This window comes from Helianthus annuus, chromosome 8 (genome assembly GCF_002127325.2).
Source record: "Helianthus annuus cultivar XRQ/B chromosome 8, HanXRQr2.0-SUNRISE, whole genome shotgun sequence".
NCBI classification, from domain to species: domain Eukaryota; kingdom Viridiplantae; phylum Streptophyta; class Magnoliopsida; order Asterales; family Asteraceae; genus Helianthus; species Helianthus annuus.
The window spans coordinates 14,871,271-14,889,819 of record NC_035440.2 but is presented as its reverse complement, the minus strand read 5'-3'; the positions used below and the strand labels follow the sequence as shown (position 1 = coordinate 14,889,819).

General features: G+C 38.6%; 1 protein-coding gene across 1 annotated transcript; it reads left to right on the top strand.

Annotated features, from left to right (window-relative positions):
• Positions 1 to 12,865: 12,865 nt before the first annotated feature.
• Positions 12,866 to 15,873, top strand: LOC110872169 (phosphatidylinositol 4-kinase gamma 7). Its single transcript, XM_022120959.2, has 2 exons — positions 12,866 to 13,140; positions 13,668 to 15,873. Exon 2 carries the CDS (start codon positions 13,810 to 13,812, stop codon positions 15,631 to 15,633), a length of 1,824 nt encoding a protein of 607 aa, XP_021976651.1. The 5' UTR covers positions 12,866 to 13,140; positions 13,668 to 13,809; the 3' UTR covers positions 15,634 to 15,873.
• The last annotated feature ends 2,676 nt before the right edge of the window (positions 15,874 to 18,549 follow it).

The following is an 18,549-nucleotide window of genomic DNA, read 5'->3' as shown; positions in this document are numbered from 1 at the left end:
ACAAAGTATTTGTAGGTGCAACCCTTAGCACTGGACGCATCGGTATATTCTCTGTCGCGATGAACGCTGTGCTCAGTAGACGAATGCTTGTCGTCATCTTTCTTGGGTTCAGAGGGTGGTTTGGAGTGTGTCTTTGGTTTAGAGTGTGGTTTTGACACGGATCTGCCTTGAGACTCAGTATTTTGACGATCAATCGCTGCCTGGACAGCATTGTTGATCAGAGCCTTTAGTTGTGCGCCTGTCAAATGTACTGACGCATTGTCATAGTCATCTTCATTCGTGTGGCTGTTCTCTCCATCGGGATCCGCCATTTGTAACTTGAATCTGTTACAGAAGATAACAAAATTTTAATTTAGGAGATTTATATGATTGTCTTTTATGACAATTTGTCAACCATGGTACAGAGACCATATTCGGTTAACTTATTAACTCATTAAATATTAGGATTTGAATATATCCTATATTAACTATATAAATAGTATTGGCGGCATAAAGCCTAATCATGATGATGTTTTATAATACTGGCCGAGATTCCAGAGAATCAAAGGCATAGAGAATTGAACCGTAGTTCTTTATCTCTTTCTGACAGGGAGTCATAGACCACCACTGTTCTTTGTTGTTATAAGACAATTATTATGGCCCATAGGCACTACACCTCTAATGGACGTTTTAATATGGTTGGCCCGTAGGCACTACATCACTAATGGATGTCTTAATAATATTGGCCCGTAGGCACTACATCACTAATGGATGTTTTGATAATATTGGCCCGTAGGCACTACATCACTAATGGATGTTTTAATAATACTGGCCCGTAGGCACTACATCGCTAATGGATGTTTTAATAATACTGGCCCGTAGGCACTACATCACTAATGGATGTCTTCGTAATATCGGCCCGTAGGCATTGCATCGTTAAATGGATGTCTTTGTAATATTGGCCCGTAGGCATTGCATCGCTAAATGGATGTCTTTATAATATTGGCCCGTAGGCATTGCATCGCTAAATGGATGTCCTTATAATATTGATCACCTTTGCTGGTGATTTAACCCACGATTTATATATCATTTAGTTGGGTTTTGAAATCCTTAAAGGATTATTGTATAGGAATGACGTGCGTGATTATAACGAATCACATCTGCCATGAATGTTAACATGCGTACAGAGGTTAACAGGGAATCAGAATCTTTTCAGCTAGGTCGTACCATCTTGGCTGATCTTAAAAGACCCCAAGCTAGGTTTCACCCCTTTAAGATTCTTTATTAGGCAGATCAATATAAAAGGAATGGTTTTTGATTTATTTTTATATCTATTAAAACAAAACTCATAACATACATTCCAAAATCTCAAATACAATTACATATTGCCCTAAACGGGTCTTTCAAATAATACATACCTCCATAGAGGTTTTAAAATAAGTGACAAGTCCACGCAGGGACTAATATAAGATAGGTGTCCATGCAAGGACTAAAGATAAGTCCACGTAGGGACTGAAATACGATAAGTTGTCCACGTAGGGACTTATTTCAAAGTAGAAATTACATTAGTACAACTATTAAGGGCTAGTGGTCACGTTTCTTCTTTTTGCCCTTTAGTAGGTTCGCCAAGCCCTTGAGAAATCCTCGGTGGCTTTTCTTCTCTTCCTCGAACTCTCTCTCCACTCGATCTAGTCGATGGAGTATTTCTTCCTGTTCAGGAGGAGAAAATCGTGGTTGTGGCGCTTGATGTGGAACTGGAGGTCTGGGAGGTATTGGATACCCATGAGCTGAGTAGTCCGGTGGTCCCATGTTTCCATGTGCTCCGTCAGGGTAGCGCGCATTATATCTAGCCGACACCACATATGGGTCGCGCTCATAGCCGTAGTTGTATTGTGCTTGTGACGGTTCAAACGGATTGTAAGCCGTTGGACCTGTGTAAGCTGGTATGGGTTGGTCATACCCAAATGGTGGCGAATTTCGTGCAGTAGGTGCGGAGTTCGCCTCCTGTATAGGACTTGAAGGTCCTTCTTCATGTAGTGGCGGATAGTGGCTACTACTAGAATGTCGAGGAGTGCTGAAGTGGTTACCCCCTCCTCCTCGTGTAGACATACGAGCATTGGTCCTCCTACGCCTCGGCGGATCAGGTATTACTGGTTGTGCCGGTGGCGGAGGTGGTGGCGTAACTGCCTCAAAGCGTGAATCCTCAGATGGATCCTGTGGATGTCTCGGTTGCGATGTCTGATGAGATGGTGTGTTGTACCACTCATGTCGGTCAAACAAGGCCATAAAGCTGTCTGGGCCTTGATATTGCGGACCATGATATGAAGATCCATCAGATACTTCTATCGGATGCGTGGGCGTACCACGAGCTGGTTCAGTTGGATCCTCATCTTCCTCCATGGGATCTTCAGAAAAGTGGTCTTGTGGTCCTAGTGGAACAAAACCTGAAGGTTCCTGTATGTAGTCAGCCGGATTAAACTGAGCTACATAGTATGGACTAGGGTCGTCGTAGTTTCGGTGGGATACCGAACGTTGTAGAGGTATGAAGGAAGGTTGTGGGTTGTTGGGATTATTTTCTGAATCTGGCCCAAAGGAGTGCCGGTAGGATGGCGTTGAGCTGTGCGAAGTGGAATGCCTCGCTGGTTCGTAAAGATCTCTTCGTCGTTGTGGCTCTTCGCTCCTTGTCATCGAAGGATGTCTTGTACCAGATGGTCCAGCTTCTTGATCGTGATGTGTCACGATTTCTCCTCGGCCTCTACGTCCCCTTCCTCTTCCTCGGAATATAACAGGTGGCATTTTCCTGTTCCAAAACTTATTAAAAATCAATTCGAAAATAAAGACAAAAAGGAATAATAATCCGAATTTGTCCTAAGTTATTGTCTAGACTCAAGTATGTGCAATTGTGTCACTGAGATTAAACACAATAGGATAGTGTTTAATTCACTCAATGTTGGCTCTGATACCAACCTGTCACACCCCGATTTCCAACTGTCTCACCGGTGGGCCCGGTGGGGGATTACCGTGACGATGTTGGCAACATTATAGTCAAACCACACAATTAAATAATGCACAGCGGAAGCATAAAATAAATATATAAACTTCAACCTTTGATCGTAATATCAAAATGTATTACAAGGGTTGAATATATCCACAGCGGATCGTAATTAATTATAAAGTATTGTTCCATCAGATACTGCAATCAAGCTTGCGAGGCTTATCCCGACGCTAGGGAGCTAATACCAGCCAATTACGTTTAGGTACCTGCACTTAATCTTTTTGGGGAAAATACGTCAGTTTACACTGGTAAATACATTCAACTGACACATTTGAAAATGTTTATAAAAATTGATTTGGATGCACAAGGCACAAACTCTTTTATAACTTGGGAAAATTCATAATGATCTTGTGAACGTTTTACATGTTCTTTTATGCGTTCAGTAGCCCGGGTCGTGCCGGGTTAAAGATTTATAGACACACCACGTTTGCGTAAAACCGTAGTACAGAAACCAACGGCTACGTCTTTTAGTTTTAATGTCGACACTTTATACCGGGTGTACGCCTACACCGGGATGTCGATGGTCGTGGCCATTTCGTAAAATGATGCCGAGGATATCCGGGACAACGGTCATTAAACCCCCCAAAGGCTTATAAGCAACAAAACTGTTTAAATGAGCCAATCATATTATTTAGTTATCCACCTAAGCGGTGGACGAATATAGTGCTCAATCAAGCGGTATTAATATACCGTAACCCAAGCCCATATAGGGGAAATAAGTCAAAAGTATTTACCTTTGCAAGTATAAATCCTTAATTAAGATCAAGTCACCGATAGCTTTTACTGGGGCTCCTAATCTGGAACGAAGGTTTTAGTTAACCTCTTAGAATCCTAACGGTCCTTGTATTAGCCGTAGCTTAAACCGGTTGATTCCGATATATAGATTTGGTTAATTCGCACGAAAAGGCGAAAACCGAGAATGGAGTATGATTTGGACCCAACAAGTTCAGAGACTTGTTTTTATATGGGTCAATGGTTCATACTCTGGATTTTGGGGTTCAAATAGTATAATTTGACCCGTATCGGCTATTGCACGAAAACTAGTTCCGTGAGCCGTACCGTGTGCGCAAATAGGCGAAACGGTTAACTATAAGAGTCGTACGCTTATTTCCTAAGTCAATATGCCTTAAAAGTATTCTGGTATCAGTAGGATACCTTCCGTAATGCCCGTAACGAGTTTAAGTTAATATTATGCCCCGTAGGGGCTTTTTGGTCATTTCAAAGACTTTAAAAGGGATTTTCGAGTTCTACAGGAAATCTGAGTTTCCCGGACAGTTTATAAAGCTTAAAATACTTTATTTATTATTTAAAATCAGTAGCAACTTGAATCGGGTCAAAAGACCTTGTAGAACTCCCGTTTTGGCCAAAAAGGGCATATTCGGTATTTACCGAACCGTAGCCATAACCGCAGGTTATGAGCAAGGTAAAAATTATTAAAAATCTTTAAAATTCCCAAAATATTATTTTACCACAGTGGGTAAAAGTTTTGGTGACGAAAACTTGGGTTAGATGGGCGTTATGCTAATTGCGCCGTTAATTACAAAACTTTCTTAAAAGTGCGCCTTTTAGCATAACTCCCATTCTAGACCTCGGATTGACGTGAAACTTTAGGGACATGCTTATAATTTAACAAGCAAGGTTTTGGTCCGTTCACGTGTCCGAAATACTCGTTTTAATTTTAAAAGGCCGTTACGGTCAACTTTTAGGCGAATGACGGAAATACGTAAAAGACTCGGGTAACTCATGAACCGACCACAGAGGCTTATACCAACATGTGACCTGGTCTTAAGAGAGTCCTAGGGTATATTTATACCTCACTAAAACGGGTCAGAACTGAAGTCAAAGCAAAAGTCAAACTTTTGCGACTTTCGGCTCCGAACAGGTTCTACATAGTAAATGATCGATTCAAACGAGCGCAAACAGGTTTATATACTTATTATCATGTTTTATGATTGTCAAAACAGGTTCCATAACATATACATTACAGATTATGCATAAATCGCTAAAATAGCTTTCTGTTGACTTTTTAACCGCACGTTTGACTCGATAATTGACATAGTTAGAGTGGTGATCAGGGGGAACCATTTTAGAGGTTTAATACCCACATAAATACCAACTCATAACCATTTTTGATTCGTCATAAGACTGAATCGTTTGCAAGATATTGCAATGACAACCGTTAGTTACGACGGTTGCGTTTATAGGCTATAACTATGGAAATGTGACACCACAAAGGGTGAGATCACTTACAGAGGTTGTGTTCTTGACTATAGAGCAGAAGAAAAGCTAGAGAGCTCCTTAGAATGATCAGATAGTGTGTTTTGAGTGTGATGAAGGTTATGAGCACAATGGTGCTATTTATAGTGCAACCATGCCCTCTAGTTCACTACACAACAATCTATACTGACCATGATGATGGGTAGATGTCCCCTGAGGTGTATGGGTCGTGTAGGGGTCACCCATGCTGCCATAATTGATCAAATGATCGTTCAAGAGCTCAAAAGTCAAGAAACCACAACTATTCTGCATCTGGGCGTCGTACGCGACCCGCATGGACATTCCATGCAACCTTTACGCGGGTCGCCTAGGATCAGAAGATCAGACGCGTAATAGAGGGAGCTCGCGGCCCGCCTCGACTTAGGTTTAAACCTTACGCGGGTCGCGTGAGGTTATATTTTCAGAATTTTTCATATCTTTTATAATCATTACAGAATCGGGCCATTAATAACGAAATCTTTCGTAATGATTCACCTGGCCTTTCGGTTCTGAAGGGGTAACTTTGCGGTTTGGCCCTCGGTTATTTACCGATAGGGGCCTCGTGTTAATTACCCGCATTAATAAGTCCCCGGTTTATTTATTAATTATATTGGAAAGCCTTAACTTTCACTGTTGACGCTTTTAACCCTTCTTCTACGTATTTGATCGTAACTTTCTCGTTTCATATCGAAACTTCGCGTAATTCATATATTTATTTTAGTGGGGGTATAATACCGTTACAAAGTCTTTGGGACGTTAAAGGGTCACTCAGAGGTATTATTAAACATGTTGACACAGTTAACCCCTGTAGTTTGTAATCTCCCACTTTCTTCCGCGTTTTATATTTGTACGATCTATAATTTATTCGTTTGAAGGTTTAAGCATTATTTAGGGATACTATACAGTATATTTACCCTTGTTGACATTTATAACCCTCGAATTTATATATACTTTCAAGGTTTGTCAAAATTAGTCCTTTATTTATTATAGATGCCACGTGTAAACAAATGCCACGTGTTAACACATCATTGGACACAAAAATTCGAGGTGTTACAACTGGTCTGCCGTAAGGCAGTAAGGCAGTAGAAAACTGCCGTAACAATTTATTCGCTACCGTAAGTTACGGTAGCTACCGTAACTTACGGTAGCTTTCAAACTTAACATCTGAATTCACAAATTAATAGGCTTCGAGCCCTTGGCTTTAAAATTTATTTTATTTTTTAGACTTTTGACCCGTTCAAGTTTTTAAACCACAAACTTGTTTCTAATTAACCATTAAGCATACATCAACATGTTTATCTCAAAATCTTTAATTCGGGTTTGTAACTTTTATGAATTACGCGGGTAGTACCCAATCTATGCGCATAATTCTTTCGACCTGTTTCGAAGATTTAAACCTTTTAAGTTTAAATCTTTCCCATTTATTATGCACAATCTACTGTATACTTATCTATAACTCAAAATATGCGTACCTGGTTCGGATCAACATATTGACCCGTTCTAATACCTTGTATCAAATAAATGGTTAATTCCTCGCATCGCTAATTCTCAAATCGTTTTATCCTGTGGCTTAAGACTCGACAAACATTATTAGTCGTAAATTGTCAAATGGTATCAACTTACCATTTGACTCGTTTGGTCTAACAACCAAACATTTTGTGCTTATATATGAATGCCATTTATTTACCATTCCGTTAAGTAATTCGTTTCGGATTCTTCACCAATTAGTTAGGTCTCTTAAATCCGTTTCTTACACATTTACCCAATATGGCTTATGCCACTTGGTGTCGTTTTAAACTTCAACTTTGAACCATTTAAACTTGACTAAATCATCGTCTTACCCTTTTTATTCTTTTAGGCTTACTTATAAAGCAGTCGTTCCAAAAACTCATTATATCTAAGTCCTTTCATAACTACTTTACCATTTCGCCCCATTTTACCATTAACCAAGGTTTTTATCATTTACTTTTATTCCGACCCGTATCGTTTTGCGTCGGAACCATATTTCAAACCTTATATTTATCGCATTTATAACTTATAGATTAGATACACATTCTACAAGAAACCATGTAAGATTTACTTACCTTGCATCCATGCCACGCTTTTCTTTCCATGCTCGCTCCGTTTGACCCGTTTCATCCACAAGCTTCTACCTAGCTTGTTAAGCGCCAAACTATTATCCAATGTTCACAAGGTGGTTAGATTAACCATAATTTAATATGATCTTCCACCTTACACATTTCTATGCATTCATCCGAACACTTAATATAATCATGTTTTACACACAACCAAATAGACCGCGATTTCATTCAGGCATTTCATATCACTGAAAATGGGCTGTGTTTGGTGACTTGTTTAGCCTGTTTACAAGTCTTCAAAAATTATGATTTTTTTATGTGGCGTACCTCTCGGAGGGTTCGGCCTTTTGTTAAAATTTCAAGATCTAACTCTTTACCAGAAATTCGTAAAAATTCATTTACTAAGCTGCAATCAGATTCGTCACTTCTGACTGCAGCTTACGGAAAAATTCATTAAAAATTCCTCGTTTATCCGTTTGACGAAATTCCAACTGGCGATTCTTTTAATCACTTAAAACTTTCTACAGTAAGAATTTCAGATCATAACTCAATTCCTAAATTGAGTTATGACATTCGTAATGGGCTGCAAATTCTGCCAGAAAACGCAGCTTAAACCTTTGATACGGAAAAATTCATAAAACGCTCAATTTTTGTCGAAAAAATGCGATTCCAGTGGGGTTTTAAAGATATTTCCTGGAATTACATTTAAGACTCAAGAAACACATGTTTTTGTCCCGTTTTGTTCAAGTTACAGCCAATACAAATCGGCTGTAAATTCTGATCAGGAGCTGTTTGAATTCAGCTTTCAATTTAAGCATGTTCTTGACATCATAACACTAATTTTTAGCAATCAAAATCCTAAAAACATCTCATACATGAATTTAGCATGAACAAAATTTTGAATTTACTTGAGCTAAGCATGATTTCAATATATACTTGTCTAGGGTTTACTCTTAGGCATTTAAATGTTCCTATTGCATCTACATATCATTCATGCAACATCAATTTTCGATTTCTCTAAGTTCATCCAGAAATTTAGATGGAAATTTTCTACAAAATTTACATACCTTATGATCCCTTTTCAGAGGAGATCACCAATCTATGCTCAGATTTCGTTTTGGAACTGATTTAGGCCTTCAATTTGGACAATTTAGCATGAACTAGGGTTTGGTGGAAGAACTTGGTCGCCCCTGTGTTTTTTATCGAACCAGACACACACACAAGTGTGTGTTTGGTGTTTAATTTTTGTTTTAATAATACCACTTTGCAATTGTCCAACTTTGGTCCCTCAAATATCCATGGTTTATAAAAGGCTTACTAGTCCATGCTTCTTTAGTTAATTACCCCTAGTTAACTTAGCGAGTTCCGGGAGTTCTAACCCTTTTATTTTAAGTTCCGTTAACTCGGGCCTTTTGTCCATTTTATTATTTTCTTTTTGAAAATTCTTATCCGCATTTTAATTAATATTAGGATTATTTATTTAAATCCTAATATTTACCGGGTTACTTTTACCACTAACGGTACTTTACCCATCTTTTTGTATTAACGGGGTTTGATTACCAAACCCGTTTTCGGGGTGTTACATAACAGCAGACTATTATCGTCCAAAATGGATCTTTTTGGATTATTATCGGCCAATAACTGAGTTGAGATTATTATCGACCAAATTGAGAAAATTGGGATTATTTAAATCCAATTTGCCTTGATATAACGAAGAAATCAAAGACAAAAACAAACGTAATCACTTTTTAATGTTAGTATAACTCACAATCAAATAATAAACTTATAACTAACTTGCCAAAAGTGTCCCTAAGGTTTAAGGTTTGGACATGTTTGTCAGTTTCATCCAAAACAATCTTTTTGTACCATATTGTACTTTGCTTTTGGGATTTTTTGTCGTTTTCATCAAAACATCTAACTTTTTTTTTTTTGCCAAAATGGTCCCTAAGATTTGGGATTTTTTTGTCATTTTCATCTAAATGTCTGACAAAAAAATAAAGCAAATTAGAAATTTGAATGAAAATGGTAAAAAGTCTCAAATGTGAAGGGTCATATGGTACAAAAAAAAATGTTTTGGATGAAACTAGCAAACATGCATAAAACTCAGGGACGATTTTGGCAATTAAGTCTTTTACTTAATAATTATAGTAAAATGCTAAACTTATAATTTTACTGAATAATTGTAGTTTTTTTTTTAACGGCCAACAAAATCAATCTCGAACATTCTTGGGTCACCCACTAGACCAAACGGAGTACTCCGAGAGTAACCCGAGCCCACCACCAATTATGGGGAAAACCCGGTAATCCACCCGCCCGTAGGCACGACAATGAAATTACCGGTAAAACCCGTTTGCTCAAGGATCAAACACATGTTTCCCTGGGTCTTTTATCATTGCTCATCAATGTCTCACTCTACACTAAATGAAAATTAAACTTGTATCTCTTAAAAGAAATACAAGTGTTCCACCACTTGATCTAGATATCATTCGCATAGGGCTGTAAACGAACCGAACGAACACGAACAAGGCCTTGTTCATGTTCGTTCGTTAAGGAAATAAATGTGTTCACGAACGGTTCATGAACATTTACCGAATGAGATTTTATGTTCGTGTTCGTTCATTAAGGAAATGAGCGTGTTCGCGAACGGTTCACGAACACAAATAAATTTGGCGAACGCGACGAAGGATAAAGATAGATGGCCTAGAGAGTAGCACTCGAACTTGAATCCCTTATTGTGGAACGGAGGTTATTCGTGGACGTAAATAATGAGAATTGAAAGGGAAATACTGCATAAACAAGGTGAAAGTGGGTTTCCTAGTTTAATTGTTAGGGAAATAAAATAAATAAAAGTTTAATAATATAAAAAGTACAAATAAAATATAAGAAAGTACAAAGATCTTCAATAAAAACACAAACATACGTACATAAACGAACGCAAATCAACGAATGTTAACGAACACCTTGCCGAACGTTCACGAACACAATCGAACGAACGAGACCTATGTTCATGTTCGTTCATTTAACTAATCGAACGAAATTTCTTGTTTATGTTCGTTCGTTTATTAAACGAACGAACATAAACGAACTTCCCACCGAACAGTTCACAAACTGTTCGCTGAACGTTCGGTTCGTTTATAGCCCTACATTCGCACTTAATAATTGTAGTAAAAAGCTACCTACGAGTGAAGACACTAAGGTCAAATCTATACAACACACACCAAACTGTTGTTTGGACGTTGACTTGTCATATCCCTATCCAATCAGTTATTTCCACGTCACCGTTGTTCTTTATTTCTTCCGACGGCTCAGATCACATCCTCCCATTTATAATCCAACGGACAGTTCACCTTCTTCGAGATCCTTCTAAACCAAAAATCTAAGAAGATTAACCGAGATAAATTAATAAATTAATTAAATATTCACTAAAATATCCATTAACCGAGATAAATTAATTAATAATTAAATATTCACTAAAATATCCAAAACATAAGTATTTTATAATTTCGAAAAACATAAGTATATTATAATTTCGGTATAAAAGCTTTACTAAGGCCGGAGGGTATGGGGGCTCCATTGTGCCACCTCATCACCTATAGCGTCTATGGTCGCCAAACACCCACACCCACCATGTTAGCGTCTAGGGGGCTCCATCATGTTAACGCCAAGAATGAGATGTTCAAGTGGGGCTCACTTGATTTAATCTAATGAATATTTTTTTTAATTTTGTTTGATAGGGGCTCTATCACACACCGTGCAAATTAAAGAGAGGTGTGATAAAGCCCCCTGGCTGACGTGGATCCTATGTGTCGCTTACGTGGCTTGATAAAGCCCCTAGGGGGCTCCAACCGCACACTCCATTCTAAAGAAATATTATAAAGTCTTTTGTATTTATCGAATGTAACATTCTTTTGCGTGATGAAAATATAAATAAGTTCGTTCTATTTTTGTTTTACCTACTTGGATTCTTTACATTTTAAACTACCTAAATTAAAAAAATTGATGTTTTTTATAAAGAAAGGTAATTGGTTAGGTTGAAGGAATGGACGAAGGAATGAAATGGACGAGTGAATGCAATGGATGAGGGAATGCAATGGATCATTACCATTCCATGTCTTGTTTGGTTACCATGTGAATGGAATGAATTATTATTGTGTATTGTTCGTTAGGCAAGAAAAACGGAGTAATAAAATTAGCGGTGAGTGGTGGTGGTGGTCGGTGATAGTGATTGTGGGTGGTTATAGGTGGCGGTGGTGGGTGTCGGCGGCGGTGATGGGTGGTGGTGGTGGCGGCGAGTGGCGGTGCGGCGACGACGACGAGTGGTGGTGGCGACAAGGTGGCCGTTGGTGGTGGGTGGCAGCAAAGATGGCGGTTGGTGGCGGCGGTGGCGGTTGGTGGTGGCGGTGGCGGTGGTGGTGGCGTCGACGATGGTGGTGGGCGGCGACGAGTGGCGTTAGTGGTTGGTCGTAACAATGGGTGATAACGGTGGCGAGTGGGTGGCGGCGACGGCGGCGGTGGCTGTCGGGGTGAGGTGGTGGCGGGTGGCGGCGGTGGCGTCAGTGGTCGGTGGTGGTGGTGGTGGGTTGTGGCGAAGGTCGTGGGTTGTGGTGTTGTTGATGAATAGTGCAAGAGGGGATGGAGTGGAAAAAAAACATGGGGGGTGGAAGGAATGATTTTGAGGGAATGGAATGCCTTTCGGAATGAGTGATTCCATTCCATTGACCAACCAAACACTCTTTTCTTCATTCCCTCGTAATCACTCATTCCATTCCACCTCTAATTACTGCATACCAAACACTACCTGAGTGTTAAATAAGTCGTGTTTTCAAGGTGACATGCCGAATCTGGAATTTGTGTTAAGCATATGAACTTTGAATTGAATACGAGTATTTACAGTTTGACATAGTGGCGTACCTACTACCGAAGGAACGGGCAATCACTCTCTCTAAATAAAAATTAGTGTTAATTTTAGGTAAGAATCTTGATCACCCTTTAAAAATTTGGTTAAACCATCTAAATTGTCTCCCCTGAAAAAAAAATTATAAAACCACCATTAGTTTGATATGAACATGACTTGTTTAAATCTCTCGTATATTAATACTTAACAAATACATATTCACAAATAAGATTTTCAAATATATAGAGAGTTAGTACGTTTATACTATACAACTTGATATCAAGTTCTTTTCTATATACTAAAATTAAAATCTAACATAAAATACACAACCAGATTAAATTTTACGTAAAACATAATTTTTGAAAACAACAAAAGGTAAACGAGACAACCAATTAACCCGTCACGTTAACTTAAACACCATCCGCTCAATTAAACGTGTTAATAAATTGGATCCAAAACTAACCAAACACGTTTACACTACTAAAACTCAAAACTAGAATTACGTGTTACACAAATCTTTGTCATGAATTAATTTTATTAAATAACGTAATTAAGTTTATATGTTGAATTTCAACCCTGGCTTTTACTCCTTAAAAACCGGAGTGAAAAGAATATCACTGTCCAAACCTCTATATAGATACGATTATTCAGAGCAAGATTTAGAGAGAGAACACTCGAGAGTGATTGAACTCACAGGAGCAACAACAACAACAAGATGAAGAAAAAAGGGTTTTTTTAATTCGTTTTTATACGATTTTTCTTATATAAAAAACCCTTTTTTTCATCAGGTTTTCTCTCCGGTTAATCATCTTATCCGGATCTTGAACCGTTTGACTTCCGTTCTTTTTCCGTTAATCTCCGTCAGATCTGGTTATCTGGTGAGTTTCATGACATGTTTCAGCTGTTAATCTTCATGATTTTTTGGATTTTTAGGTCATTTTTGTGTCTACATCAATTTATGAGCTAATAGTTTCATAATTTCTAGTACTGTTAGTACTACTATCGTACCGTATGATACCATATCATACGGTACGATATTTGTTTTTAAATCTAGCTTAATTTTGATATCGGTACAGTACAAAATCTGTTCGGGACTTTTAACTGTACCGAACCATACCATACCGGTACCAACCAAACATATGCCATATTTTATTCTAGTTTTAGCTAGATTTCGGTATCGGTACTATGCAAAGTGTCGTACCGGTTTGGTATTGTACCGATCTCATCCCTAATAGTTACCTTCAGATTTGGTACTGTACCGATCTCATCTCTAGTATCAGTATGGTTTTGTGGTATTTAATCTCTAAAATTTAATATAATCTTGATAGTATTGTATATTTGTATATGTATATGAATCTGATTGTTTTGTGTATCTTGTTTGTTTTTTTTTTTTTTTTGTGTACAGATTAGGGGAAATTGCACTGATTAGGTTCAATCACATGGGTGGTGTGTGAAAACAATCAATTTTGGTGTTTGATGATTGTTTTTGCACTGTACTATACAAATAGTCTGCAATCAGCTTCTGAATTTGGCTGGTTAACTGGTTCATGTCTAGTAAGTTAGACAGCCCGGTTCAAACTCAAATGGCTGTAGCAGTTTTTAAGAGCCCGATCGGTCGGGAATACCATGGGAACGATAGGAAACCGACCGGGAGCAGGCGGGTTTTTGTTCAAACCGAAAACGGATGTGTTTTAGGAATGGAGTTAGATAGAAATGATAATGCGCATATGGTTAAACGGAGGTTACAGATCGCGCTTAATGTCCCGGTTGAAGAAAGTTCTTTGACTTTTGGAGATATGGTTTTGAAGAACGATCTTAGTGCGATTCGTAATGATTCTCCGCTTCTGTTAACGAGGAATTTAATGCATAGAAGCAGTTCAACTCCGTGTTTGTCTCCTTCGGGCAGAGATGTACAACAGCGTGATCGAAGCGGGCCTATTGAGATATTGTGTCAATCGGGTGGCTTTTCGCGAACGAAAGAGCTTGTTAACGAGATCGTGATGGCGTTAAAGGCCGGTGTTGACCCGATCCAGGTCAATGGTGGGCTTGGAGGTGCTTATTATTTTAGGAACAGTGAAGGTGAGAGCGTAGCGATTGTGAAACCGACTGATGAAGAGCCTTTTGCGCCCAACAACCCGAAAGGGTTCGTGGGTAAGGCGCTTGGTCAGCCTGGGTTGAAACGGTCGGTTCGGGTTGGTGAAACGGGTTTTCGTGAAGTGGCTGCTTACCTTCTTGATTATGACCACTTTGCTAATGTACCTCCAACTGCACTTGTCAAAATCACTCACTCTATTTTCAATGTTAATGATGGTGTTAGTGGAAGCAACAACAACATTAAACAAGGTAGAAAGAAGAAACATGTTTGCAAGATTGCTTCTTTGCAACAGTTTATCCCTCATGATTTTGATGCTAGTGATCACGGGACCTCGAGTTACCCGGTCTCTGCTGTTCATCGTATCGGTATATTAGATATAAGGATTCTTAACACCGACCGTCACGCGGGGAACCTGCTTGTTAGAAAGCTTAACGGTAGCGCGACGTTTGGTCAACAAGTTGAACTCATACCCATTGACCACGGTCTGTGTTTGCCCGAAAGCTTAGAGGATCCGTATTTCGAGTGGATCCATTGGCCACAAGCTTCGATCCCTTTCTCAGAAGACGAAATTGACTACATTAAAGCACTCGACCCGTATCGTGACTCGGATATGCTTAGAAACGAGCTTCCGATGATTCGTGAAGCATGTCTTCGGGTTCTAACCCTCTGCACCATTTTCCTCAAAGAAGCGGCTGGTTACGGTTTGTGTTTAGCTGAGATCGGTGAGATGATGACCCGCGAGTTCAGGCGTGGTGAAGAGGAACCCAGTGAGCTCGAGGTTTTGTGCATGGAAGCTAGACGGGTGGTAGCCGAAAGAGAAATGTTCATGTTATCCCCTAAAACCGAGCCCCATGAAGACAGTTTTCAGTTTGAAATCGATTGTGATGATTCTGAAATACCCGTAAACCCGATTTTTTCGTTCCACTTCGGACCCGGGAGAAACCCGCTATCGAAACTCGAAGAAGAAGACGAACACGAAGAACCCGAGGAACTCGTGCTTCCTGCTATATCAGGAAAGGTTCCGTCTGTATCGAATGTGTCAATGTCGTTGAAGAAAAATTTAAGTCTCGGTGACTCGTCAGCGGGGCACAGGAGTGCGACCGAGCAGCTTCCAGCGAGTGCTAGCTTTGTGAAGGTTGCGGATATGACCGATGACGAATGGGGTCTGTTTTTAGAGACGTTACAGGGGCTGTTGCACCGCACGTTTGTGGAGCGTAAGTCGGGTGCTGTGGGGCAGAGGCAGAGACAGAGGCTGGGTACTTCTTGCCAGTTTTAAGGTCGTAGGTTAATTTGTGTTTTAAGGATTGTGCGAGTTTGGGTTGTCATAGGTTGACTTGCAGTTGTAGTGTTCGACTAAGTTTAGGTTTTAGTTTGTTTTTTTTTTATTTATTGCAGTCCTTGTGGACCTGTTTTATAAATAACTTGTAGTATATGAAAAAAAGAGAGAAAAGAGTTAAAATAGTAGTGTAAAAAGTATATATTTGGAATATGTGCATTTGTGATTTTAGTCTTGCAACAAAAGTTTAACTAGGAGAAAATTATGAAAAGATCAATTTCTTGTGTTGTTTAACTTTTAGCCGATGATGATCAGGGACGGATCTACTCTAAGGGTTGGTACGGTCTACCCCACAGAAAAAAAAATAATGGTGTAGTTTTTAGGCAAAAATCTTGATCGCTCGATAAGCCCCTCAATTGCTCTCCAATAAAATAAATCTTGGGTCAGTCACTGTCGCTGTCCCATAAAGTATCTTTCGGTAATGTTTCTCTATCACTAATTTTCCTATAACTACTATTTGGTGAATTTTATACCTATTGATGGAGGATATTATGTTTTATCATAGTTGTCCGGATGACATGAAATGACAAAACCTTTTATTCCTTTGATAAATTAATGTACTTACTAAACCCATCAATGGCACCAATTTTAATCCTTCAAGCAACATAAGTTACACACTCACTCTAAAGTTAAAAATATTCTCATCTTATGTCAAGTTGATAATCTTTGCACAATGTTATGAACTTAATAGTTTGGTGAAACATAACATAATATAACATTGACAACATCTTATGACTTGAATCAGCAGTGGCGGACCCAGAAATTATTTACTGGGGGTGTGAACGTGGGTCTTAACCAACATTTCAAGGAGTGTGGTCGGAAAATTTTGCCTATAAAATACACTAATTTTTTTTTTCAAGGGGTGCGCCCGCCCACCCAGCTTATAACTTAGGTCCGCCCCTGCTTGGATGTGTTGTACATTCTCTAAAAGAGGACACCCATGGTGAATGTGGTAATGGAAAGGAGTGAAGGGTCAAAGGCTACAATACAATTACAATAATAATAATTAAAAATATAATGTAACATGTAGAACAATAGACTTCTACTAATCCCACAACAACCACCACTCTCTGATGACCATCAATAAATGTAACTCATCTCTTAAGGGGGTGACAGTTGATCATGCCAATATTATAACCACTTGCGTGGATAGTTGATCAATACATTAAAGCAACCACGACTCCACGAGCAACGATTAATCATGTGATTCCAACAACATTTGTTGGTTTCCATGTTTTGATCTCTCTCCTCACTGACAAACCTCCCTATATATATTACAAAATCTCCTTGTGTGCTTAAACTAGTATGTTTCCGTGATACTTATCGTCAACGTTTATGCCCTTTAATAGCAAAGGTCGGTTTTAGTGATGCGCGACTTATGTTCATACAAATATGTTTTGATTACCCAAAATATTATGCCGCCATTTTTGTGTACATGAAAAATAGATAGCCTAAATACGCGAGAAAAGTAGATATGCGACGATTAAATCATGTATTTCATTAGCATAAGTGTGATTTATTTTCAATTTTTTTTATAAAAAGTATAATACACTTGTTTACTCTTTTTAACTATTTGAAAAGAAAATGGGTTGCTTTGTTGCTTGAAGAAAAGCATGGGAGTAGGAGGTACAAGTGTCTACACTCTAAAAACTCTAAATTCTATTGAAACAACACAAAAAGGAAACAGCTTAGCTTCATGATTAGGAAGGGTGTTGTATGTGAGCACATGGTTTGTTGGTTTGCCTGAAACCATAAATCAATTATTATTATTAAGGTGTTTTTTTGGAAATAATTTATAAGTTTAAAAGAAGAGGAGAGAAAACTTTGATTATATATAAAAATAAAAAAGCTTGTGCTGAGAATCAACATGTTTTCGTTCCCTTTTCTTTGATACTTTTGGTTCCATTGCACCCGAAGCTATTCGATTCTTGGACAGAGTGTAGAAGGTCGTGCACGGCAATTTCTCAACACCGATGAGCCAGAGTTTTGTTTTTAGTAGAATTGGATTTGCTATTCAAAGTGGGGTTGCGGCGCAGCTTGTTGTCCGTCTACCTTTGATTCTTATATAAAAATCCTCATGTCACTTTATATATATATATATATATATTCTTTTGACCTAACATTCTGTCTGTGATATAATGGTCAGCTGTAAAGAGTAAAGAGAAACCTAACAGGATTATTGTGGGGCCTTGGGTATTCTTTGACACCTAAAAAGAAACAACCAAACAAAAAATAATGCTTCCATGTTACTTATATGACAAGACGTTCTTTATACATTGCAACACTTGGCTAAATTCTAGATCGATAATGGATTGGAGATGGAGATATATGATACTGATTTAATATTAAGTCATCCATCCAGCTAATGGCACAATTTAGAAAATCACAAGACTCGGTTGCAGCTTGTAAGTTGTTATACTAGACTTGTCGACCAACATTGACCACAGATTGGGGCTTCGAACCTGCCCAAAAAGAGACACCATTAGCCCCGTCACAAGAAGATAGTTCTACATGAGTGTATTTAATAGAGGAGTAAATGTCAAACATGGTTGTTTGGGATCGTATTTATAGTTAAGTGGTTATGGTAGTTCAGGCCTTTAATGCCATGGCTATTTAGGGTAAAGGCGCATCTAATAATTTCCTGACATGTGTATTTAATAGATGAGCTAATGTTAAACATGGTTGCTTGGGATCGTATCTAACTATCTATTGTTAAGTTGTGATGGTAATTGGGGCATTTAGTGCCCTGGTTATCTAGGGTAAGTCGAAAGGCGCTTTATAATTGCTAACATCTATCGGTCATAAATTATTGGATAGCGAGTACTGAATTTATGTTTATAGCCAGGGTAAAAATGG

Bases quoted from the DNA above. Each gene is read 5' to 3' on its own strand.
- LOC110872169 (XM_022120959.2), top strand. From the start codon at position 13,810: ATGTCTAGTAAGTTAGACAGCCCGGTTCAAACTCAAATGGCTGTAGCA.